The sequence below is a fragment of the Tubulanus polymorphus genome, chromosome 1, assembly GCF_964204645.1.
Source record: "Tubulanus polymorphus chromosome 1, tnTubPoly1.2, whole genome shotgun sequence".
Taxonomy (NCBI): domain Eukaryota; kingdom Metazoa; phylum Nemertea; class Palaeonemertea; order Tubulaniformes; family Tubulanidae; genus Tubulanus; species Tubulanus polymorphus.
Window position 1 is genome coordinate 28,031,235 of NC_134025.1, and position 27,426 is coordinate 28,058,660.

A 27,426-nucleotide genomic window follows, 5' to 3' on the forward strand; every position below is an offset into this window, starting at 1 on the left:
TTGCATCAAATGAATTCGCTCTGAAAATGCACTAAATTTATGTTGATTCTAGACACGCGATTTGGTAATAATGGGCTATTTTATGATAATTGATGCACTTCGAGTCATTTCCCGTGTATAGTATAGACTGGTTTAATGGATTCACCTTTCACTCTTCATGTTCTAATTGGTCGCCCGGGTGACTATCTCCTCGTCTTTCTCTTACCCTCGGTTTAACCGATGGATGATTGCTGATTGACAAAAGTTGCAATGCAAACTTCACGCTTGTCAAAATAATTATGTCGGGAATGATATTGGAAATGTCACTAAGTGACCTGGAATGATATAGACTTATTCGTCGTCGTTATTCCGATCATAATCGATTTGCATCAACGTAGAAATAAAAATCCTCTATCCTCTAAAATGTACACCAATTTCAACAAAAAGCGGAAAAAACAAATCATATATGTCAATCATTATTTAGAATGAAAACATCTACTTGTTCGCTTTTTGTGTCTTAAAGAAACTCTGATCATAGGTCTACCGTATTTGTCGGAAGTTGTTGCATCATGATCGCAGATCAGACTCGTAAACCATGGGTGTGTTTTTAAACGGCGCATCTAGGCTATTCATTTTATATCTTTTGGAAATTGGTTGATGTATGAAAATGCATTTTTGTAATAATAGGCATACGTAATTATTATCTTGTCGATTATTCTATTAGTCTTTCGTGTTCTAGTGTCACTTATTCTCATTTCATGTTCGTATATAGTTGACAGCAGTATCATATAACGCCCCATTAGTGTACATAGTCATCGTTTTACCAATTCAGCGGAACTTAAACTCGGAATGAATTGACAGAAAAGACAAATTTAATGGGACTTTTTTATGAAATCGAGTAAAAATCGAGGGATTAGTTCGTGTATCGGTTGATAGATTTGACAGTTTCCGGGCGTATAATCCTCTAACGTTGTTCGAACAACTTCAAGTTAAAGCAGTGAGTATATCTATATATAAGACTTCGTTTTTTAATTTGGAACGCATAGCACTCATATTACATTTCTAACCGCTTTCCGCAAATCACAGTAAACCCGACGCCCTGTAATCATTGAAATTACTGTAATTATCTGTGCAATTAACGTTTTTTCATCATTATTATAATAACAATTTCCTATAACGTGCAAAAACACAGGAATCCATCTGTCATTTCCTGGGAAACGTATTTCTGAAAGAGATATCTTATTTCAAGTGTTGAATTTCAGGAATACTGGTCCCGAATGCTGATTGTTTATGCCAGAAAAAAAAACGACCAAACGCATCGTTGAAATTAATCGACAAACGATCCGCATTGCAATTCGATATCTGTTTAAAACATAAATGAAACAGCTGAAAAAAAGCATATTTTTCAACTATTTAACTATTTCATTCGAAACAAATTTTTGTAACTACCATCACAGTAGAACTAAAATCTAGTGTGATACTGTCACTGTCGGTACTTTTAATTCAAATTCGTATAGTAGATTTTTTTCCTTGACTAAGCGACAAGCTGCCACAGTACTGACAATAATTGTGTCCATCAAAAGGTGATTAAACGTGTTATTTCGCGTGTATAAAGCGACATCAAAGATGTAGTACATTACAATCGTATACACTGCTTTAAAGATCAACATTTCGTGTTGCAGGATAATTTCTGGTATTAGCGGCGACCTTGTCTGGGACGCGTAAAAAGTTCGACGTATTGGTTACATCCGTTTCAATTTGATACGGAGTTCTTTAATCAGCGACCGACTATGAATTAGCGAGAGGACACGTGCGTCGATGTCATAGCTGTGGGGAATCAAAAACCTATCTCATCAGATAACTCTCCGTTACCTGTGAAGTGTGAGCGGTCCATGAAATCGACAGCCATCAAATAAATTCTCGATTTTAATGAGGCACAACACGCGAACGTGAAAATAGCGAAACGATTTTCGTGATAAATAAGTGATAAGATCAGATCAGAAAACGCTACGATGACGACAATAGTTGAGGGTGTAGACACAACGACAATGATACCTACAGGGACAGATTCCAACTTGAATTATGGGATTACAGAAATATTTAATTCTACTCTATCAGGCAACGACAGTTTGAATGACAGCAATGCAACAAAACGACCCGGAGTAGAATTTTATCAGGTAAAGTAATGTTAATTTTAATTCAACAATTTCATTCAAATGAGTTTATATATGTTTATTTAGTTTGAAATTCAGATGTTCGAGCCAGACACGTTTTAGAATTAAGCCCTACGATTCATCATTTTTCTGATTTTAAAGTTGATAACGTTGGGCATTTATTAGTCTACTTTCGCTATCGCTTTTTCCACGGATCGAATTTCCTGTAAAGTGAAGCCTCTTTCTATTCTGATCGTTCGTCGTTCTAAAGAACATGTTTATTAGAATCGGCTTGTAGATAGCTGTAACGTGAAAATAAGATTTGTCGACTGCGAAGTAGCTCGTTTTATCTCGCAAATTTGGTTATTTGCGTGAAAAGTGAGAGCTGGTAAACCGAGTTAGCGCCACGCACGTTTTATCCCATGCCATGCGATCCTCTCAATGCAAGTGTCGCCTAGCAGCCGACACGGAAACGTATTAACACCATATTTCATCAACGATAGGACAATTGTTATTCTACCCTCCTAAGACGATTTATATTTAATAACGGTTAGAATTTCGCATGCGTAAGACGAAGAACGCTTCCATTTCGCACGCCCGGCCAAACACTTTTTATGCCATGAATATTTATGTGTTCGGTCGAAAAATCTCTGATCTCATATGTCAAAAAATATGATACTACATTTTGACGGTAGATTCGACGGAAAAAATAGATTAGCCTTGAGTAAAGCGATATAAGACGAACTGTAATTATCGATTTACCATTAAAAACCTATTTATCCTGATCATAAATCCAATATCTCATTTATGTATCCATCATGGTCCAACTGACCGATCAACTGACCTGCGGGCAATTTCAGATTATACTTATACGTCACACGAACTGTCCATCAGAAAGTGTATACAAAATTACATTCGCCAAACAGAAATCATCGATTGAATATGAAATTTGAATAATACTGGGGGTAATCTTTGATTGAAATTTTAAGAAAATCCATTCGCTGATAAGGCACCATTACTGTGCAAACGACGCGTGCTACGAGCATTCTATCTGAACTCCTTGAAGATACATTACCTACATTAACCAATGACAGATAAAATAAAACATTTTGTCAGATCCATCTTCTTAGCCGGAAAACAACAGTAGGATTCAGGCCTACGAATAAATCAAAATTGTCACACGGGTTCGCTTTGATGTAGAGAGCGCTACTGAAAACCTACCAAAAGCTTAGTCGTAATGTGCGCATTCTCCAGCGATTAGTGGTGCATTTTGTGCGTTTTTCATGTTTATCAAACGGCAGTATAGGGTTTCCTCCAGTCTGTACACGCAGGGTATGTTTTCATAATGAGCTGGCACTGAAGGCCAGAAGAAAAATATATAGAATTTCAGAAAACTTATTTTCTCAAGAACATTCCCTGTAATACAAAATGGTCTTCGTTTTTATGAGAACGGTGTCGCGTCATAACTCTTATTATATCATTGAATGTCCCGAACTCTTCGTAAAAATGATGTTATAAGCGACGGTTCTGTGTTTCTCTGCGAGGTTTCTTACCAATAAAACCACACCACGTAATAACGCGTCATGCTATCATTGTTTTCTATTTCAGACAGCTCAGGTGACGTTCCTATTCATTCTGTTTATACTGATTGTAATCGGTAATAGCACTGTGTTGATTGCCCTCAGTGCTCAGAAATCAACTCGCAGATCAAGAATGAATATCTTCATCATGAACCTTGCTTTGGCCGGTAAGTATATATATATATATATGTATATATATGTTCTTCCCTCTCACAACTGATTCGCCAATTGTTAAGGAGTAGCGGAGAAACCCAATGGCAATGTTCAGGTTCCAGTCAGCTCTTCCGAGATACAGATTTGTTACTATTGCTTAGTAAAATGGGCCCGATGCTTGACCCTTGGCCAAAAACTCAACACGATAGAATTGTGCAAATCAGACTTACAATCGGTCCATATCGATGTTTTATCAATTCGCAGACTAGATTTTTCATCGACGCCATGTTTTAGTAAAACAGCTCGCATGTATTCCATCGAGTTGGGATAAATACTCTTCCAGACATTCGAGTGCGCCTTAGTCGGATTCACTTATACGGATAAAGCATATGCCATTTTCCCTGTTTGTAAACCGAACAAGTGGGTGGATTATTTGAACGAATATCTCTCCTTCAATTTATCCGGGGTAACTCCGTCTTCTGGGTCGATAACTTAACTATTGTTTCCTCGGACATGACCAGTTGCTTGAATCTAGTAAATACAGATCTTTTGCATATTAAATAATGAAGAATGTCCACGTCCATTTGCCCCGTCTTTCATCATACTGATCAAGTTAAACCACGATGTCCAATGACACTCTATGAACTTGTTCCAACACTTTGACAACTTCATCGGCTGTATGTCTGCTTGGATTACTGGATTATTTTCCTGGACATTATCGGACAGTTTGGATTTCGGGTTTTTGCTCAAATTACCATACGTGTCAGAATGTCTATCAATTTTCAATGATTATCTACGCAAACTCTCTAGACTCTAGACAGGCCGTTTCGTTCGTTTCAAACCGATAGCTTCGTCAGTTCTCGCGAGAAGCTTTTACAGGATAAGAGGAGACCGACTAGAAAAATACGGACGCAGCAGCGACAAGCGAGAATTGGCTTTACAGTTCAGAAAAGTAATGCGTGTCATCACAAATTCGTACAACGTCGGTGTCAGGCAAACCATTAGTAATTGCATGAATTGTATTCAATTTTCAAAACCAATTAATCTGTCCTCCATAGAAAATGTATCCAATGTTATTGATAAGAACCGGTTTAAGGAACAGTCAACGTCGCTTTGTATCCGTATGAATTCATTACGTATTTGTACTAGTTTATACGAGTGTTAATCCGTATCTCTTGATAAGGTATCGTGTCGCAAAATGGTACAGATATCAATCCCTGGACTAAATGCTAAATTACGCCACCACAAGAGTGAAAACCCAAGCAGGCTCTCGAGGCTAGTCGCCTCTTCGTTATCGCTGGTCCGGTTGGAGTCTCCATTCTTCGTTATCAAGCACCGTTCACAAAATCGTATATCTATTTCACTGGGCTGAGATCAGATAGATTTTGTTACGTATCACCTCTAATTGAATGTAAGCGATATTTATTATGCTTCTAGTATGTACGTCGCCGATTGCAAACTAGAACCGGAATAAACTCGATTCTCAGAAAATCACCTGGCCTTCTTGCGTGGTTTGTTATATGAATGGTAGATCTGGTGATAATGAACCCACGCATAAACACGTTAATCAAAATAGGAGACCTTTAATAGAAGTTCCTTTGAAATAATGCGAAATTTAAGAAATTGAATTTTCCTTTTCATCCTATCTTATTGAAGCAAAAGAAAATGCACAGAATACGGTTAAGACAGGATTTCCCTTCAGATATAATCATTACTATTCGTTTTATCCCTTAAATGAATTTTCAAATTAAAAACGATTTTTTCTTTTCGTTAAATCTAATGAGGTGCAAAAATCATATTTGCAGTAAATTCATCATCTTCAATTGAAACTCCCTGCCATAAATTAATGAAGAATGGCATCTTTAATTCATTGAAATCCGTTAATCCGATTCAGATCCATAAGCGATTGTGAAGTTGGTCTGATCTTTGTCGCATACTGTAGTTACGTGTTGAATCGAGTCATCTTTGTTATGAATTACCCCCATAATTGATGCGCCACAAACGTTCATGTTACGACACTGATCTTCTCGAATGATGGACGCTTGAAAAATTACATTCATAATACAAAAGACGGAATATAACGCTGACATTCATTAGACTACTTTGTCAATTGCGAGACAAATCGTAATCATCGGATGCAATGAAATTGAATTAAAACCCCTTAATTTTCCTCATGTTGTCACAGGATTGATTGATGTTTAGTTTATCTCGAGGTTACTGCGTCTTCTTAATCATTATAAATGACTTTTCTATTCCATCGCTATAGTTGCTTATTTACACAATCAACTTTTTGAAGTGAACCGAATTTTAAACTATATTAGACTTATCAAGGGCTAAGTCTTCCTGATAATCCCTTTCTGTCCGTCTCTACAAGCCATGCTCCGTTGGAAGAGTGGCTTTTTTTGCTTTCGTCTTTGCGCAAACTGCTCGATCATCGTTGTAAGGTTTCCTTATCGTTGTAGTAGCTCGCTGGACATCAACGGTGATGACCACGACAATCGACTTAGATTAAGTACACCGCCATTTTTACTTATCATCCTTCTGTATTTTCAGATATGGCTAATGGATTCTTCAACGTATTACCCGATGCAATATGGAGGATTACGGTTATTTGGTACGCGGGATCGGTTGGATGCAAGATATTCAAATATCTCCAGGTAAATTACATACACTAGACTACACAACGCGTTGCGATATAATATTCGGGTTATGTCAACATTTGCCTACTGATCCTCTTTACTATCGAGAGATAGTTTCGTTATGTAATTCTGTAAATGAAGATTCAGAAGCAACATGCAGCAGGCGAATGTACATATATACAAAAGCTTGGGAGTTTCTTCAGAAAAATATTTCTCGTGAGTTGTTCAAGCAAATGTGAGAACTAGAGTCTTTTCATGTCGCCGGAAGATTTTTCGCATCACAAATGCAAAAACGCACAAGTAAAGTAATGAGAGAAAAACAAGGAGAATTTGTCGATTCGTAAATAAAAGTGATCAATCATTTTTTTGAGAAAGAGCACTTTTTTCACCTGTAGTTTCATCTCTCACATTGCTCTCGTCTCTGTGTTTTTAAGTGTGAATTTTGGGATATTTAATTAAAAGTATTTTTCTCAGAAAACTGTATAATTCATAGCCTAAAAATGATAGTTTCGTATATAAACTCGTCGAACGAACTCGCTCTCCAGACAATGCTTCGCTTCAAGCTCGAATCGACCATTGTGATTCATCGCGACTCGGCATAACCAAAAATTGATGTTGGTCACATCTGGACCAAAACTACAAATTGCCAATAACCACAATATAATAAGATTCACCGAAGGTTGCAAGTCATACACAGGTCCTGTTCAATCATATTATCATCGTTTGAATGCTCGGTCATGTACAGCCTTTACTTACTAATGATTGAGCCTGCTCGCTATAAAAAGAACAGTAACGACGGGCAAATGTGGTATGTTACCCACCTAATAAAACCAATCAAAGTCGACATTTTCCACACATTCCATGACATTCATTACCATCGAAAACTTGGGAATCATATATTATTCATCCTATACTGTTATATGTCGAATGTTATTCGTAACAACAAGAAAAGACTCGGGAACTTATTTGGAAGCTTGACATGATGTCTGAAAGTCGGTGATGGACGGAATTTCGTAGCGTTCAGAAGAAAAATGGAAGTAAATATTGGATAAAGTAAAATGTGATCACTCACCACCCCGTCAACAGTCAGTCAATGTGCACGGATTATAGATGAGATTAATGTGTATTTACACTTGGAATCAGACTCAAGATGCTTCAACTTCTTGTACTCGTGTTTCCGCGTAATCATCAGAAGAATGACCGTGCATTATAAAAGTATGTTTAACTTGAAAAGTACTCAAAACTCTTCATATTTTGCGCATCCGGTAACAACCCACACGCGAACAAGTGTATGTCGGTGTTTACATCTATCTTGAGGTCACTCTACGCTGTTTTCACGACAAGCCGCTTAGACAAATAAACGCCAATTCTTTCAAACACGGTTTTGCCGTCGTCGGATGCTTTTAATACGACGACGAAGGTCCTTGTCTAAAAGGGCCGAGATCAATAATGCCACAGGCAGGAGCAGTAATACGAGTAAAGAAAATCTGAAATCATTTCTTAACGAATCATGATGTGAAAAAAGGTTCTTGAATGACATAAAAATCTGAAAGTGATAGATCAATGATCATAAATGTGTGTTTAATATGCGTATGCACCCAATAAACTACGATTCTCATTTCTCATCGATAATAGATTAGAATTTAGTCGAGATTACCTAAAGGAAATTAGCAAATACACACAGCGTTCATTGCAGCTAGTCTCCCTATTGCCATAAACCGTGACGAGTGAGGACAAAAGTGACGGAAGCAGGCCTGTTTTACGAGCCACTTTGACACCAAGTGGCTCATTCTACAAGTATCTAGAATGCATAAATTTCTCATGAACTATCTCGGGATTCCGGAATTTATCCCCGGGTGGACAAGTAAAATACTTCCCCAGCGTCAGACACTATTCCCATAAAATCATCTGCACTATCACACAAGTACTGACTTCTGACATGTTAATGGCATGTGCGTGATCGGTAACTTAGCCTAGTATAAATGACCCCTGCCCGGGGGTAACTAATTGTTAGCGCGAGACCAAGGCGATGGTGAATTTTTCTTGCGTGTGTCGCATCGGAACAATTTCTGACGACTTGATACAGTTCGCTCCTCGCGACAAGACTAATGCGTATCGGAACTCGGCCAAACATGGCGAACTAGTCATGCAACAAGACATGGGACATTGATAGTCTGTAATGTCTGTTTACATTACCACTTGATGATTATCACCCTACACAACACGAAGTAATGGTACTTAATTTTAATAAGATAGTTTTTTGCATGTTGCCACTTCTAGTTTATCTGGATTTTTCGAGTTTTCGGTGAACCTGGAACCACAGAGATATTCGGTGGATGTCTTTTTGTATGACTTCGTCCCCAGCTAGCTGATTGGCCTGTTCATCAAAAAGCCATTTCTCGACAATCTGGCGGAAACTAGATAATAAAATTGTTAATCTTTCAATGTCATGATTTGCTAGAATCGATAGTCCATCATATCAACTACGCTTAAAAATCGCCTTTAAAAATAGACGACTTCATTACTTTTCTCGAATTGAAAATATCGATACAGAAACGATTCATTAACATCAGGTCATAAAAACACATCACTTAATCAGTGACTCTTTATAAGCATATTATCACATTCATATTTTGACAGGAGAAAGAATATCAATTTAACCGTTCAATAAGAGCCGTGAATATTCTTACCGGCGGCAAGATCACAGTTCTAACGAATGACTTTCGTATTCTGGATAGCGTTTGTTTAACGATCGCTTGTCTTATCTCGTCAGCTCTCCGATACCTTCGTTAACACTAGCCAGCGGCCATTATATTTCGTGCAATCGTCTATCAATGAAGAAAAACTGAGCAAATGAATTCTTATGAGAAGTTTGTTATCATTTCATCTATCAAAAATGAACATGTATTTTCCGTAAAAGCTGGACATTTTCATGTTATTTTACAAAGAAACTATGAACCATTGTATACAGCTTCAGAAAATCGTTTATTGTCTTAGATATCTCAAAGCAACGCGATTAATTCGTCTTCCCTGGTGAAATCTTTTTAATTTTACGGTAAATAAATTATATCTTGTATCTGTTTTAGTTCGTAGTGACGTATGCATCTACTTACGCTTTGGTGGCCTTGAGTTTGGATCGGTTAGACGCGATTGCAAGGCCTCTCAGCTTTTCCGGATATTGTAAGTTTCATCGAATAAAAAATATTTTGTGGATTTTTCACAGTTCATTGAGCTCAACGTAACTTGATTATCTGTTTGAATTCCAATCCCTACTAGGCCCATATAAGTGACGAAAAAAAATGATTTTTAGATGAATTACGTTTTACAAATAATGCATTACAGGGCTACGAGCGAAGATACTGATTGGATTATGCTGGGGCTGCTCATTCCTCTTCTCAATCCCGGGTCTGATATTTTACAATGACGTGCAATTACCGGATGGTACTCCCAGTTGTTGGATGTTGCTGGCTTTACCGGTCCATTGGAAGGTAATTTCTCTCAATTCAAGCCTCAAAACCAGAATCGATGAAACCTGATTATTTTCGACAAGTTTTTAGTCGACTGAGCCGGAAATTAATCTAATTAAGATTGTTTCTTTGTAATACCGGGAAATGATTTATAAGAATCAATTAGCAATGATCGGTTTCATACTCAAACTGCTTCGATCTATGAAATGTGTGTGTACTTGCCGTTGTTAGTTACACATGAGTGAAGGTGTCCGATACTGTCATCGTTTTTATGAAGCTATTTCTCACAGCTAGCCGACTACAATTAATCCTAGGACAGGATAAGCCAGGCGCGGGTTTATTTCCTGAGGAGGAAAATGAGAACTGTTTTAACCGTTAAGCAACAGGACGCCTATGAATAGCTATTGACTTTCTGTGGAGAGTATCGAGGCACTGTCTCGTTAGTTAAAAAAAACTGCATGATTGAATGTATACCTTTCTGGATATTCAGAGAATGTCAAACTACCAGCGACCGAAGTGCCATTATATGCTTGCTTTCGGTTTCATCGAGTATCTTTGGTGGCTCGATGTCGTATGCCGGAAACGTCTTTGTTTATTTCCCCTGATATCGAATTGACCGAACTGTTTTCTTATACAGTTTTTTCAACGCTTTCTATACACACAAGATGAATCGAATAATCTGTAGATCGGACCTATATCAAACAGGCTAAGATTATAAGATTTAGATTCAGATTTATCGTTCTAGCAAAAATGATGATATTTTGCTCAGCCTCGAAGAAGATAAAATACATTACATGATATAGCAAGGTCGCGTTTTACAAAAACTAATACAATATTCTAATAATTGATATCATAGACACTAAACCCTAGAAAAACGATTTTTAAATGCGTTGCTGATATTTCACAGATTTATATTATGCTGATTGGTGTTGGAATATTCATTATCCCGACGGGCATCATAACGATGTGTTATACTATAATCATCTTCATCGTATGGGGTAAATCGCAAACATTATCGACAGGAACCTGCAGCAAACGACGTAAAACAACCAGATCTAACGGTAAGATAACTTAATCGAGATGATGAAATTTAAGGATATTAACGATAGTACAACTTATATTATATAACTGTCACCTATGCGAGAGTAATATGATGACTACAGAAACCAGACGCGTTTAAAATCGGCGAATCCCTCTTTCCGCCTTAAAAGCCTCCATCAACGACCATTAAATAGAAGTGAGAAGAGCAACAGCTTTAATACTGCTGAATGTCGTGACTTCGCCTTCCAGCGTTCATCAGTCAATACAGTGCTATAAGGCGATAAGACCGTTTGAAGATGATAAGACAAAAACCCACTATCTAAAAATTAAAAGAAATCTAAAATCGAGAATTTATTTATTGAAGCAATATAAAATATAAGAACACGACGTTTCGATCTCACACTAGAGATCATCGTCAGGTGTTTGTTTCAATAGATAAATTCTCGATTTTAGATTTCTTTTAATTTTCAAATAGTGGGTTTTTATCTTATCATCTGATTCACCACGTTTGAGTGTGGTTATCGTACCACCGTTTGAAGAAATCGTTAGTGGAAAATGAAACATGAAAGTGGTTCCATATCCGATCTTATTTGGTTCCATATCCGATATATCCGTAATTTTTCGGTCAACGGGTACTGAACTCAGCAGTTTTAAAGATAGAATCACAGATTTTATATTATATTTTGAACTTTAGGTTCTTCTGATGTAAGTCCAGTTGATCAGGAAAGTAATCGAGCCAGTTCAAGAGGTATCATTCCACAAGCTAAAATCCGCACCATAAAGATGACCCTTATCATAGTGATCGGTAGGTTTTCAACTCAAATTATCAAAAATCTAAATTGAACTATTTTCTAGGAATGTATTTCTTGGTCGTTTCTATCAAGCCTCCATTGATTTAAAAAGAAATATATGACGGCATTTTTTTGCGTGAAGTGTGAAATCTGCAGAGCTTTCGGCATCACACATTATCCCATTAACATGCACATTAATTGGTGTAGAGAAGCTTTGCGGTTGTGTTTCGTAGTAGATAACACCACAATATGCCTGAAATTCTACGTGGAATCATGGAAAACAAACATCAATTACAGAAGTAGATGGAATGAGAAATTGGATATATTTTTCAGCTCGGTTGGTCTCCTGTATCGGCATTCGCCGGAACTAACAATAACACGCGAGCAATGAACGCATGGACAATTTAATTTTCTAATAGAATCTCCTAGAACTGTCGTAAATTCCCGTTATGGCATGCAACACAGATGCTAGAAATCTGTTGGGTTTTCTCTAAAGTGCAATGAATTATTTCTATATTTCAGTATTCGTTCTATGTTGGAGTCCATATTTTGTGTTTGATTTCCTCGATGTGTACGGACATATTCCTCAATCACAAGTCAAACTGAAAATCACAATATTCGTACAAAGTTTAGCGCCTTTAAACAGTGCCGTGAACCCCCTCATTTATGGTATATTCAGTACAAGGATATGTAGAAATCTTAGGTACGTATGAAGAAAACAGCTCCAATCAATAATCTAATCAATCCTGAATCATACAAAGGTTTAATTAAATTTGTAAATCGGAATTATCACCCATAATTTGGTTGAAAATGTATTTATCCATCATTATATGTGAATGTTTGCTACATGTCATGTCTTGTACACTAGCCTCACTGCCTGAAGTTTGACTCTGGCAGGGGAGGATTGTATATTTGATTTCAGCGTCCTGTATGGCTGTAAGGTTGCAATCGTTGTTATATTTGATACACCCATTTCTTTAGCATGGCACCGCTAATCTAACAAATCTCCGCCGCTTTCAAAGACCATTCTAACACATTCTTCAATTAATTTTCAATCAAAGATATTGGGACATAAAATCTTAATCTCACATGTCTTAATATATACTGCTTACAATTAATGGTCATTTTTAGGGGGGAATTTTTAAATGTGTAGATACGTCGTAAGTTTTTCTTAATTTCTCTCGGATTGTTTCTTTTCTTTCTTAAGTGTTTTTTGTGTAAAATGCCTTGAGTTTTGTTCCGTGTCAGATCCAGTCGTGCAGTTGGTAATGTTTGACGCATCAATGTGTTTGAATATCATCATACAATTTGTTATCTGTTTATTTCAATATTAGATATATAGATCCATTATAGATACCACGGCATTTTTCAGACCTTAATGCCGTACCAGGGTCCAAATCAACGGTTGTAAGCCGATACTTACAGTTTTCTTTTGAGAAAAACATGTAGGCAGAGTCAGGTTTCGAGGAAAATTGCTTCATCTCGCGACGTTTCATGTATCATTTCATACGATACGTCGCTGCCGTGATTATCACCAATTTTTTCTTTCGTTATGCCTCATTATACAATCCCTTAGAATTATCGTGGCCTTGCTTGGCATAACGAAAAATGTAAGGCATATTTATACTTTACCTTGGTAAACAGCACTCGTGATAAAACACGCGTGAGAGTGTATTCAAAACGTTTTTAGAATAACGAGCACAACAGAATGCGTTATACCGATGTTTAGGTGATGTGAAAGTTATAAGCTGTAGAGAAAGTCTCCTTGCCGAAGCTTGACGACGAAGTTATTCTTCTGGAATAGATTAGCCAAAATAAAAGTGGAATCGGTCCACAGTATTGAGCTCGTTTACGTTCGTTTCGTGTTCATGAAAATTCCGCTTTCTGTCTCACGCTTTTTTCTACGTATGCTTATTTCCGTGAAAGAACGTAATTCTCTCCAGCCACACCGTCGCGGCGACGGTGATCTAGTTTGCTCAAAGACAGTTGCCAAGTAGGTTGTCAGTCATAATTGGCGAATTCAGTCTCAATCGAGAGTGAAAAATGTTTCCTGTCGTTGCTCGGATTTTTAGATTTACAGTTCGCTGGCTTATCTAATAGTTCAATATCCCATCACCCTTATTGTACTGAGAGAGAGAGGGAGAGAGGGAGGGAGAGAGAGGATTGCGTTCGAATTCTTTGTGCCATATCATTGATGTGTTTGATTATAATATAGATTATTTTATGTCATCCCATTGTCCATTTATAAATGCTACTTTACAGACGTATCGAACTTTGCGATCGCATTCTGCGGATGATATGTTGCTGCTGTCCGTGCATGAAACAACCTTTACAGCCATACAGACAAGCGACCAATTGCTCATCAACTGTTGTAACTGATTTCTCTGTCACAGAGGATGGAGAGGTCAAGTCCAAAATCAAGCACGTCCACGAATCCCAGCGTCGTTTGGTAGCGCCCCCATACGGCAGAGATGGGTATCAGGTTCGGCCGGAGCGACGTTCTCTAATCAGGGCAAACATGGCAGTGGAGGACGACCCAATTACAATAGGCAAGCAAATGGAAACTATAGCCTAGTCTCCAAGGTTGTATCGTGAGAAATATTGAGGACTGGTTGTATTGTTTATATTGAGAGATGTGACACGCCCATTACGGGCACATGACTTGTGACGTCACAGTTTTCGTACTTAGAAGAGTGCGGATAGATACTATAATCTCACGTGTATATATCAAAATAAAAGAACCATTTATGGCTTTATACTTCGTATAGAGTTTTAACTTATTCGTATATCAAACAGATTTGTTGAAAATAATTTAATGACGTATGTAGACTATAGTTGAATAATGTCGTTTCAGTTCTTATTGTTTTATATCGTCAATTGTATTTCATAAAAAATATACATATTATGAATAATTTATTGACCCTAATTACATGTAGTAAATCAGTAGCGTGGTATGTAAATCGTTATCTGGTGTATGTAGGTAGAAGATTCGAAACCGATGCTTGGTTCTGACAATCGTTTGAGGTACCGGTACATTCTGTTGCGTCATTACTGGAAAGATGCTTTGTAAGTAAGCGCTGTTAGAATTCGCTGTTTTATCGGCTAAATACATTTTTTCCTGTAGTATCACGTAACTACTACTTCATGTGTTCTGTCACAATTATCTGGCAATTTGCGTGTTTTCTGGGTGAATTTCCATTAGAACAGAAAATCATCGAGGAGTAGAACTGATATTCGTAATTTACTGGCAATCGATTTATTGTATAACTTATCTAATGGTCTCCTACACTTATCCTCACTCACCTCACAGCCATCTGGACACTTCGTACGTTTTACTGATAAATCCATAGAATTATCATCGCCCATACATTAACCAGAGATTTTATGATATTTAATTTGATGTAATACCTCGAAGAATTAATCCGTTGAAAATGTATTTCACATCATTCGCCTCCGGGTTACAATTCTAATGAGGTATTTAATCGCGTATATGTTCATAAACAATAAATCGAGATATTTAAGATGATCGTCTCCAGTTTGGTAATGTTCATTATCTATTGTATCATTTGCTGGTAAGATAGTGTGCGTAATATACTAGTGACCATTTTGTGAAAGCAAGGAGTTAACCAATAAGACAATTACTGGTAACACTTGTCCACGAGGCTGCTACGGATTGTATATATGGTTCTATTATGTAAATTTGTTTCTTATCCTATGTAGGAGTTGTTTATTGTTGTTGAAAATATATTTCGTAATTTACACATTACTTCTGATTGTTTATCCACCATGGATGGTGACACGGGCGAATGTTTTCCGTCACAATGGGGTACCGACATGCCAGTTATCCCGTCAATTGGCGCCAATGAATATCAGATGTATTTCCCCTCCACATATTCATCGTATGTTTTTTTATCATATTTCATCTTACAAACATCTTACATTTTTTTATTACATTTAACTCAAATTCCGGCCTTGCAATCGAAAAATTAGGCAAATCCTGTATTTAAATAAATTCGGATCAATCCTGAGCTCAGGTGGCACGATTTTCGTATGTCATACATAGATGCTGGGAAATAATCGTGTTACATTTTAATTGAGTTAAAGAAGTCCATCGTCCTACTAACTGTGCACTACCGAACCAAGCGGTATTTCGCTTGTGACAGTAACCGGTAACGTTGCCGATACCCCATTCAACGACTGCTGGACGTATTTAGGAGAACGGTGTTCCTTAATTCATCTTTCCTTAGTTTGTTAGATACGAGAAAATAAATATTGCTTACGCACTCGGCAATAATACGCTGCAAACGAATATCCTCAGTGGAAAATGAACGCATGACAAAACCGTTTATCTGCCGACGATAAAAAAAAGAACAACGGAATATAAATAATATTTTAGGGTCCATTTTTATTGCATCTTGAAAGAGTTAAAGATCTACCTAACATCTGTACAACATTCCTAATTAAAATTTTATACACGTCTCAATTATAACATTTTCCGAAATATACATTTGTGTAGATGTAGGTATATAATTTTTGTTGGTCGAAATATCCAGACGTGTTTTGATTATACAGAGTAAAATAAATGCAGTCAGCATAGCGACTATATTTTAAAGACAGTTAGGATATATTCCAAGAAAAAATTCAAGCAATCTCATAACTATCAAAATATGAAAGAATCGTAATACCTTCGTCTAATATACATTGTAAAAGGCACGTGAGTAAACATGATTTCTGATTTAACAACACACACGCACAATTTCTAAAAACATTTTTAAACCGTCGTAAGATGAGTATTAAACTTGCTATAATTGTACATACTACTTCATCCTATACCGTATAATAAGAAGCACATCAATTTTGAACGCAACCTCTCAATAATAGTACCGCATAAATTCCGACAAATTATACACTAAATATTCAGATTTTCATGAGGTACATAGCTATTTCCATAGGATCCAAGTGTAAAACTTGATCAACGGCTAGAACTCTTTTTTCATACATCAATGAAATGGTCATCTCATTAATTTCGGATATTTTGATGTCGGTGAATAACGTTTTTAAATCGACCCGGCCTAAACTGGTTTTACAATTCATGTTACCCAGAGGATAGTTACATTCGTAGCCGATTCTATTCAGGAGAAATACAATGCCGTTAATACCCGTTCCGTAATTCCTTAACGTTTTCAAGTGAAGAAGGTTAATATCGCAAGGTAATGCTACTTTTAAAGGCGAGAAACTCGCGCGGAATGAACGAGCCGTCATCATTTGTATGAAATTCACAATCGGATGTTGAAGCGCGTTTTGAAGACTATGCGCCAACAGCGAAGGATGTGAAATGGTTGGCATTCGATTTTGGGGAGCTCGCGATTCGTGTCGTTCTAACAGTAAAATGAATTTACTCAGAGTTAACTGATTATCATAGACGCCCTCGCCGAGACCTCGATTGTCGTCGTACATCAACTTGCGGTCTAACATCACTTCCATCCAACCTTTCTCAAGGCTAGCGACTCCGTGTGATTGTCCGGCCAGAATACTGAGCCTAGTAGAAACATCTTCGATATACATCATAGATGTCATCGGATAGTAATTACCCCGACTATGTAAATGCTTTAAATACTTTCGCTTCATCATTTGAAAGCCGTTCATATCCGTATAGAATATTTGTTCGTTATCGATATTTGTGGTCAATCTCATTATGATTTCTTTGTCGTTTATCGAAACTTTTCGATTTTCGTTACCGATATCGATGAAGTTACGTATTTCGAGGGCTTCGCTTTGAAGAATGGGCGAATGAATTATTCGAACGACGTGCTTCAAAGCGGGATATACGACGTGTATTTCCGTTCGGACGTTTCCGCTGATTACGCGAATTTCAGGCGTTCTATAAAAATCCAAATTCTCGGCAGGTCCCATCGGGTAAAATAGATACGCGCCACTGCCCTGGGAAATATAGGTGAGGAATTGTATTTTAACTAGCGTCAAAAGACCGTCGCGTTTAGTTGTAATAGACTGCAATAAACCCGTTTTCGGAGAAAATGATGCGAGGATAAAATTGTTTTCTAAAACCAATTCATCGTTAGGATTGATTTTATGCAGTGTAAATGCGCCCAAATTCCGATATTTGGCCTTTTTTTTATTCGTAAGTATCGAGGAAATCTTGGCTAGATTACCGACTGGTGGCTCATTTTCAAAACACCGAATGGTATAACGACTAAAACCTAACGCTTCAATTTCAACTTGAAATATCAATTCATACTCGGTTTCGGATACGGGTAAAATTTCCGATTCTACCCAAATGGGGCTGATTTGACTTTTCACCGGTTTCGAAAATGAATCAACGACTAAAATATTCAGATTTCTACTAACTATTTGCAAACGAACGATTTCCTGACGTTTCTTAGCGACAGAATTGAAAAAGAATACATTCGTTCCGAGAGAAGTGATGAATACTGATTTTTGTCCAGGAAAAGGATCGTCGACGCCTCTCGCGTCATCGATATCTAAAAACAGTCCGGAGCTTTCGATTTTTCTGGTGCCTTCCTCTTCTTGTTGTTCGCCGTTCGACAGCAGGAAACTCGCCGAAGTTATCTTCACAGCATTCGATAACCCTTTAGCTTCCCACAGTTTTAACAGGTAATCGTCGATCGTCTCCGGTTTCGAAGTTCCGGTGATCGCGTCGTGATGCTGAAACAACGCTAAATTCTCCCTACACGAGGTTAATCGTTGCGCGTTGTGAATCTCTGACGTGAAGATCTTTTCGTGGACGCTCGAATACGCGACGGCTAACGAATTCAATATCTCCGCATCGCGAACATTCGATTCTAATTCGCGCGCTAGCTGTTTATAAAACGGCCGCGTAGTAAAGTAACCAGTCCAATAATCGGCCTCTCGATCCGTGTACGGAAAAAAATCTCCGCTGAGAATCGGAATTTTAGATTTTTCGAGCAATTGATTCGATTCGATTCGTTCGTGTAAAACGTTGAAATAATCGGTTAACGTGCCGAAATGAACCTCAATATTCAGCGATGGTCGAGCGTTGATGTACTGCATTAATTTCATGAAGTTCGTATATTGTTGAGACCATTCTTCCGGTCGGTCGTAGCGGAAATCGTCGCCTAACGGCATAAATATCACGTTCGCCTTGTAATTTTCGGCTTTACGGCGGAATTGGTCGACTAAACGATTCGAGTAAAGTTTCACATTTTCCGGCGTTATCGTCGTAGCCATGCTTTCCGTGTATTCGCCGTTGACCTTACGAAAATCGAACATCAGACAAATAAACGGAGTCGGACCGCACGAATACTTCACGCTGTATAACATGTAAGGCATCATATGACACAATGTCTGCGAATCGCCTTTACTGTCCCAAATTTGACGCCATTGGAATTCTAGATTCTGTCGTTCTCTCAACATATCTTTCACGTCTTCGTGCACGCGTAGAACGACCATGTTACGAACACCGGCGCGGTTTAATAAATAGGGTACAGTCGCCGAATAACCGAATGGATCGGGCGACCAATTGACTTTCGGTCGAACGCCGAGGTTTTTCATCACCCACTGATGTCCTTCGATCATTACGTCGATAAACGAAGTGAACGTGGTCGACGCTTCGTCGGGCGCCACCCAACCACCGTTTACTATTTCCAGACGACCTTCTTTGATCAACGATTTAAACCGAGATTTCGTTTTCTCGTCGATGTCGTTCCACCACATCGCCAGAAACACCGTTTCGCCCCAGATAAACGTCATATTCTTATAAATATGCATCTGTTGAACGAGGTTATCGAGAATCGGTTTCGTTTGTTCCTGGTAGTAATCGTCGATCGTACGAATCCAGCCGGGGTCCGTATGAGAATGAGGTATCACGAACACTTTCAATTTCGTCGCATTATTCACGACCGGTTTTTGTTTAGGTCCGACTAATAAAACGCGCGGGTCACGAGGGTGACTGGCAACTTCATCATTCACCCGTTCTAATATGTAATGAGTATTTAGTCCGCCGATCGGTTCCGATTTCTGCCCAAATACGCATTCGCTCTTCCGATCCTTAATGATCGGTGCATGTCCTTTAATCGGCCCGAAATGTGATTCGACTAGTTTTGATCTGCGCAAATTATTTCTACGCTCAAACACAAATTTGTCATGAAATATATACACTATCAACAATACAATTAGCAGAAATGCCAAAGAAGCAATTCTGTGAGAGAATTTCATAGTTTTATCTGAAGCTAGCCAGTATCCAAACTATCCAGTTGATCACAGTATATAGAACACATTAATTGTTCGGTACTCAGAGCACAGTTCGACTTCATCATTCCATGGATCACAGATCACTCGGTTGGAAGAATGACCAATCCTGTCAAATGAAAGAAAGATACCATACCGGTATTATCATTAAGTAAACTTTCGCTGTTATCTGTTAAACATGATGAATGTGATTTTACTCTGAACAAATGCCGGAGGATACAAACCGTTCAGAAAGCAAACATCGGAGCAACTGCATTTAATGGTGGTAGTGTCTCTATAACCCACACAAAAATTTCTGGCACATGTTCTGAACCTCAATCTATGTGAGACTCGTAGTATCCAAAAACATGTTAGAAAATTGCTAGGTAAAAGCATTGATGTCTAGTCTGAATACCAGATAATCTGGGGGACAACGAGACTTGATTGAGGTCGTAAAAAATACTCCCTATAATTGCTTTTTGTTTGTTTTTGTTGCCAGCATCCATGTTAACACTGCTGGCTGGTTGCCAAAAACCCAACGTATTAATAGGCAGTCCTTATGACAGTGACATACATTTTGAATGACTAATATTGATGAACCAAACATCCAACATTCATTATTGGTTTCTAAATGAATCCAGATTATTTGTGGTGTATTTGGTACTTACAGGGAATAATTTACAATAATAATAATAATAATAATAATAATAATAGGTTGCCTGTATGAAAATATAGGAATATAGGTCCTTCTTCAGTCCTAACCAATTTACAACATACGCGCATACACTATGTCAACAATGGCATCGATCCCATGACCATAAGTTTTACTTCCGGGTTTTAGTTAGTTAGGTTTTAAAAGCCGATTTCGTCGCTTTTATGCACATATCCTTGTGATACCGAATTCTTTGGAAAGTAACTTATCATAGAAATATATTCACCTCCAACCTCAGTTCAAATGCCTCACCAGAAAAAGAGAACTTCGGAGCAAATCAACGCAAAGAAATCGTCAAGATTGGAGATTGTCACATATTTACATTTCAGGTCATCGTAAAACGCGTACGACGGACTCATTACAGGAACTGAAGAATGTTGATTTGAATTGTGTAGGAAGTTACTCGAACCACTTGGGACAGGGGCAGCGGACTCATTCCACACCGGACTGATTTTATGCGGCGGGTGTAGCGATGGCGATGTCTTCTTCGGATCTTATTCCTCACCAAAATACCAAAAGAATCCGAGAACTAAAACCATATACTTTCTATAGAAATATTCTGTATTTGCTTACAGTCTGAAACCAATTATAATCTTCAAATATATTTAACAAATAAGTTTTTTTCAATGAAAATTAATCACCATAATAGATAATAAAGATAAGACCGACCGACTACTAGTAGTTCTTCTCACCACACCTTGCGGCAGCTAATCTGACAGAGCTATATATCACAGTTTTCGACTAGATTCAACCGTTTCAATGCCAACTTCCTTCCAGCCCACATGAATTTGCGCTATATACCAATACATGTTGTATATGATTAAATCACATATATTTGTTGCGGACATACTGTTGGTATAATGCCATGTTTCTTTTGCTAGGATTCTTTGGTCCATTAATTCCGATCATTAAATAGTCATTATAAACATCCTTTGATTGTCTCGATACGGTCGGTGGGGTGACATGATATATGCTATCCATTGGAAATGTACTTTTGTGGATTCTGCAAATATAGAAATGATATTTTCTTCAATTAGTTATTGACCTGGGGTTTATATTATTCACCATTATTTGTCTGATATTACTCACAATGTGGTTCCCTTTGAAGCAACTTTTTTCCCGTTTCTTTCTTCAGGTTCCACGACGGCACTTACACCAATCTGATAATGTCTTTTATAGAGGATGACGTCTTGTTTATGCGGCTCTGCTATTTCCACTCCATACGTTTCCTTCATCGTCGGGAACAAATCCTAGAAAAAAAATTTAATTTAATTAAAATATTGATTTTAACAATAAAAGTCGTTGGATATCGTAGAAACTTGTCCCACCTTTAATGATATGTAACCTGCGGGAGATGCAGTCTTGTCTGGGAGCCAATCATTAGGAATATCTATATCCCCCTCTACATCGGACTCAGCACTGCTACTTGTGCTTCCATCAGATCCTTGAGATGTAAGACTCTCCTTACCGGATAGATTAGGGTTAACTTCAACAGGTCCACCACTAAAAACAATGAAGATTAATATTCATTCAGATCAGAACTGATAAATTCATCAGAAAACTGAAGTGCTTCAAGAATATTTTTTCGAAATTTAAAAGCAAGAAAAGATCAAACAGTTTCATTGTGCCTTATTAGAATGAAAAGAAACCAATCACCAAAGGGACCATTCTTAAAGTAACTACACAATTGCAGTCAATTGAAATTCAGATGCACAATTTTGCGTGTGTACTTTAACAGTCCCTTGTACACAGATTCCGAAACCCAAGTGCACTTCATTCAATAACAAAACAAACGATCATATCAGGATATTACTTTGAAAAAAGAATTTGCATATTGTAGGTAGAACTATTACCGGATGTATATTCATAATGCAGGATCGGTTTAAAACTTTGAAACAAATATCTATAACCATTTGAAAAAGATGCAAATACTGAATACACAAGCGAACTAACATACTACAAAATACGTCATGCTGTAAGCTTATAGTCACTGCATTAGTAAAACCAGTTTCAACAAGATCTGGTTGTATCTAGATACAGCAAAAATAACAAACCTAAATACACTCGTAGCCAGTAAACTCATGTAAGCATAATATCTGCAGAAACCACAAAATGTACATAATATAATCATAATTAACTAAGGATTAATACCGGGTTGAATATAAGTCAAATAAAAAACATAGGTTACGATTCGAACTGAAGGAGAAAACAAATTTTAATCACGTCGAGATCGTAATTGATTTACGCTCTTTATCTGACTAGTGCTAACATCATACATTTATGTGATATAGATTAAACATGAATAAGTGTTTGATATTTTGTTAAAACAAGTAATCTATGAACATTCATCATATTCGTGCAGTGATATATATATATATATATATTCAAACCCTTACCCTGTCTCCTCCTGTCTCCTACCGGGTTGAGCTCGCACCGCAAATGGACTTTCATCAAGAGAATACTTGGGCTTAAAATCCCTAAAAAATTTTCATTGCTTATAATTAGTAACAGTATAAAGAGAATGTTGGGTGTGTTCTATAAACGAGGTCTAGTACTTGACGAGTGAAACAAACCTAATGGAAGACGTCATATGACAGCAATATAGATCTTTCAATGTTGTCAGTTCATACGGTTTATAATAATCCCAGAATTGATTCACTCTTTCATCATCTTTATGCGCGTGAATTAAAAGCTGTACATTTTCTGCGCTCTTGTTGGCTAGAATCATACATACATACATACATACATACATATAGAAAACTATGATTATTCGATAACAAAAAACTGTTGACCTCTTTACTTAATGAATATGATATCAAAAAGATAAGAATGGAAATCCATGACCAACAGTTTATTAAGTGCAGCTACATTATACATACTCTCTTCAGCGGACCAAGGCAATGATTCAATTGATTCTTCATCCCACCATTGTGAATATCTATAAAAATAATCAATTACTTTCTTCGCGATCATTATAGATAAAACTTCAAGCTGGGTGAACACCTAATGCTGCCGGAACTCACAGTTTTCGAGATTTAGGTAATTTTCCCATGGCTGCAGGATTATGTAAGTAATAATCCGTAGATAATTCCCAGATATTCTGCTTCATATGCTTTGGATCGAATATGCCGAGGAATAAGTTGATCGCTTGTTGTTTGTCAGAGTCTGAAATTTGAAAAAAAAATTTTAGTTTAGTCTTAAAGTTTATTTCTTTGATATGTTTTCAATTCATTTTGATGCTAATAAATGTTTCTATCACCTCCGAATGTGTTACTGTAATAACGAGACAGCGTTTGCATGATATCTCTTGAATGAGACGTCCACGGAGCTATTTTTCGATATGTCTGTATTCTATGAACGAGTTGTGAACCTCCGTATTGTAAAGCCAACGTGTCACCTTGATCTTCATATAACTCCTCTAACATACGAACGCAATCAGTGTCGAATTCTAGTGATGGACTTTTCAAAATTCCTAGAGCATGCAACTGAAAGAAAACGTTAAAATCCACACAAGATTTATGATTTGAAGGTTTTAAAATGATTTTTCATCAATTTATTATTTCATTCAGACAATACGTTCAGCTAACCTGAAATGCCAGAGCACATTTTCCAATCGCAAACTGCGCTGTATTTGTTCTATCCAAACAATCGACACAATTTGTTCTAATAACACCGTGTTGTCTTCGAATGGTTTCCGAGAATCCTAAACCCGCACATCTGTCAAAGAGGCATGAAATAATAGTTTATACAAGATTGAAAAACCTCCTTTAATACATACTCTATTCAGTGGATGATACACACTTGAGATTAGGAGAGATTTTCTGACAATACAGATCCGGAGATGTGTGAAAGAATCCAACTTTCTTCACACAAATTTCAGCGATATCAGCAAGACGAGACAGAACATTCGCATTTTTACTGAAATTGAAATTTTCATTCATAAGAAATTCGTGAAGTCAGATACCAGTACGTCAATAAGCAATGTTTCTAAACAAACCTTTTATTTAGTCTTGCCATATCGAATCCTATATACTGTATACAATGTTCAGGAGGAAGAAACTGGTTGAGGTATTGTATCGCATTTCTGTATTGTTCAGTCAATGTACTTTCTTGTTTCTTCTTCTCTCTTTTCTAAAGTTAGCAAGAATATGATATCATTAATAAGATATTCTTTGAAGAGATCGTTGAAGTATTGTGGCAAATGTGGATAAACCTGTAAAATGTATCAAAAGCAAGTACCTTGACTAGATTGAGAACAATAATCGGAGCACCATAATTTCTAATGACTTCATTGAAATGTTTGCCAGCGATAACAGCATATGGATCACCCAGGTCCACTACACAAAACAATGGTAAACTTAATAACAAATTCAACAATGACATCATCAAGCCAAATTATTGTTTTTTGTTTCATATGTTTTTACTCACTGACAATAGTAGGTTTTGGCACCATTTTTGATACATCTTGAGACCAGAATAAAGGCACTGAACCTCTCACTTGAACAAACGACGTGAATTTACATTTATCAGATATCAACGTGGACGCATCTTGCAAAATTTGTTCTGTTTCAACTTCATTCGCAGTTTGACCCTTTAAAAACATATTGCTTCAAATGAATATGCCTATTTTCAGCAATAAGCCATTGGGGAAAAAAACTTAAAAAATTACATTAATATCATGGTATATACATTATATCAATATTATTACCTTGCAGTTAGCCCCTCTCTTCAAGAATCTAGTGCCAGCAAATAGATTTGATCGACGGGCTATGACAGTTAAATAAAGCGGCTTGTTATACACATTTATATCTGATAACAGTTAAGTAATCTTAAACAACAGACATGTTTTCATACCGGTACTTCTTTGAAAACAATCTCGTTTAAAGGATACTGGATTGTCCAAAAAATCCATGAATTATGTAGAGAATCCAATCAGAATGAACTACATTCTCAAAGTTTCTCAACAAGTAATTATTCCAGACAAATTTTCGGTTGGCTTTATTTCTTAAGCCGAATAACATTTCTGATTCATCTGAAAGAAAAAGAAAAAATTCAAGCTAATAAATTAGGGGATGAAATATGATATCTAAGACGATATTATATACAGTACAAACGAAAAGATTGAATACCATGCTTAATGGGACTAGTGACGGGTGACTCAGCTGGGATATCAGAATCTTCGCCCGATAGATCAATGATACTGTCAAAACCTGTGAAACTTTTACTAGCATCCTCTATACCACCTCCATCATCTGATTTCACTTTATCATGAACAGCTGGAAAACAATAGACCAGATATTGTTGAGTAAATAATGAAGGATTTAAGTATGAAATAAGAGCCATAAATGTATTTAATATACCCGTACCAATATTTTTTTTACTTGTCTGCCATAACTTTAAGAAATCACTGTCTTTTGTTTTAGCGGAATATTTTTCCGCGAGTCCAGCAGCTGGGGTCATGTTATATTGTAACGTGTGCGTCACATCATAACTATAACTGAAATCATGACAACAAATTGATAATGCAGCCAGAGATTCAGTTTTAATACATTCACTGTCGCTGACCCACAAGAACCTTTGGATCCACGCCTGCTGGCTATCTTCCTATTAGTAAATAGTACAAACCTGTAGTAGAAATTGCTTGACAAATCCACATTTTGAAACATTTTCACATATCTGAAAAAAATGTATGAATTTAATTAAATCAGAGCTTTATATCGGACTGTATAGTGAGTATGAGAGAACTTACTTTGATTCATCTGGATGATTATATCCAGCTGAATCATTAGGAATGTATACCATACTTGTGTCTTCAATTTTATAGATCGTATGAGCACCAATCAAAGCGATCTTCCTACGTTTCGTGATCAGAATAATGTAATATCCTTGTAGAAATCGGACGAACCCTGCGAAAATTAAACAAAATTAGTGATCATCGTAATGAAACTTTGATTGGAATGTGTCATTTGTTACACAAGAAATGTAACTTACCGACGATACCAAAAGCTGACACCGTACGGAATAATCCGGCTGTCGTCCTCATTTGTTTCGATCGATTTCCGAAATCAATCATCATCAACATATCACGGATTTGTCTTTGCGTATATTCCACGTCATCGTTGACGATATTCAAACGTTTCGGTTCAGTGCGATCGATTTTTAATACTCTGAAAACCGTTTCTGTGTTGTTCGATCCAACGATGAAAAATCTCTATTGAGTAAAAAAAGAAAGAAATATGTAATTATAACTGTCAGTACGAATGATATCACAAAGATGATGAATTCAGGTGTACTGAATCATAATCGATCTCTATAAAAGTGTTGAGTGACGCCTGAGTTAGGGAGTATGAAGTGAGATCTGAAGGAAAGAGCAAGAAAGAAGCAGCAACCAAAAGGCAAGAAGGTCCAAGGAAACAACTTGAGTTGAAAGGTTCTCACGTATAATTCTTTATTCAGGCTTAAAAACAAATTGCCAAATTTTACTTACTGCTTTGGTTTCATACAGCACTATTTTCTGAACGGCGTTGATATAGGGAACTTGATTCATTTTCTATCTGAGCCAAATTATTTGCTAGATTATTGGCTTATTGACAAAATAATATTAACTCGATCGACGACCTTGAGCCCGTATATCTACCACTGGCTCGGTTTTTTGACCGGTCTGTAGTCCGAGTTCTTTTCCGCA

General features: G+C 37.1%; 3 protein-coding genes across 6 annotated transcripts; 1 reads left to right on the forward strand and 2 right to left on the reverse strand.

Annotated features, from left to right (window-relative positions):
* Positions 1-1,991: 1,991 nt before the first annotated feature.
* LOC141915160 (cardioacceleratory peptide receptor-like) lies at positions 1,992-14,378 on the forward strand. Its single transcript, XM_074806583.1, has 9 exons — positions 1,992-2,156; positions 3,741-3,879; positions 6,419-6,522; positions 9,591-9,684; positions 9,847-9,992; positions 10,879-11,032; positions 11,707-11,817; positions 12,326-12,506; positions 14,066-14,378. The coding sequence occupies exons 1-9, from the start codon at positions 1,992-1,994 to the stop codon at positions 14,376-14,378; spliced, it is 1,407 nt and encodes a 468-aa protein (XP_074662684.1).
* Positions 14,379-16,206: 1,828 nt separating this feature from the next.
* LOC141913901 (alpha-mannosidase 2-like) lies at positions 16,207-21,077 on the reverse strand. Of its 4 annotated transcripts, XM_074805124.1 has the most exons (3): positions 20,792-20,809; positions 20,275-20,369; positions 16,207-20,159 (listed from the first exon to the last, which is right to left on the reverse strand). In XM_074805124.1, the coding sequence occupies exon 3, from the start codon at positions 20,015-20,017 to the stop codon at positions 16,721-16,723; it is 3,297 nt and encodes a 1,098-aa protein (XP_074661225.1). In that variant the 5' UTR covers positions 20,018-20,159; positions 20,275-20,369; positions 20,792-20,809; the 3' UTR covers positions 16,207-16,720. The 4 variants fall into 4 exon arrangements, with proteins under 4 accessions (XP_074661225.1, XP_074661233.1, XP_074661208.1 ...); XM_074805132.1 differs by lacking the exons at positions 20,275-20,369; positions 20,792-20,809 and adding an exon at positions 20,994-21,077; XM_074805107.1 differs by lacking the exons at positions 20,275-20,369; positions 20,792-20,809 and adding an exon at positions 20,968-21,071.
* Positions 21,078-21,301: 224 nt separating this feature from the next.
* On the reverse strand, positions 21,302-27,365 carry LOC141899534 (polyphosphoinositide phosphatase-like). Its single transcript, XM_074785904.1, has 21 exons — positions 27,229-27,365; positions 26,733-26,952; positions 26,491-26,647; positions 26,367-26,417; positions 26,108-26,238; positions 25,871-26,017; positions 25,633-25,773; positions 25,450-25,550; positions 25,170-25,332; positions 24,981-25,078; positions 24,739-24,872; positions 24,543-24,659; positions 24,329-24,458; positions 24,001-24,226; positions 23,765-23,906; positions 23,621-23,679; positions 23,315-23,459; positions 23,138-23,218; positions 22,070-22,244; positions 21,831-21,991; positions 21,302-21,744 (listed from the first exon to the last, which is right to left on the reverse strand). The coding sequence occupies exons 1-21, from the start codon at positions 27,286-27,288 to the stop codon at positions 21,567-21,569; spliced, it is 2,817 nt and encodes a 938-aa protein (XP_074642005.1). The 5' UTR covers positions 27,289-27,365; the 3' UTR covers positions 21,302-21,566.
* Positions 27,366-27,426: the final 61 nt, after the last annotated feature.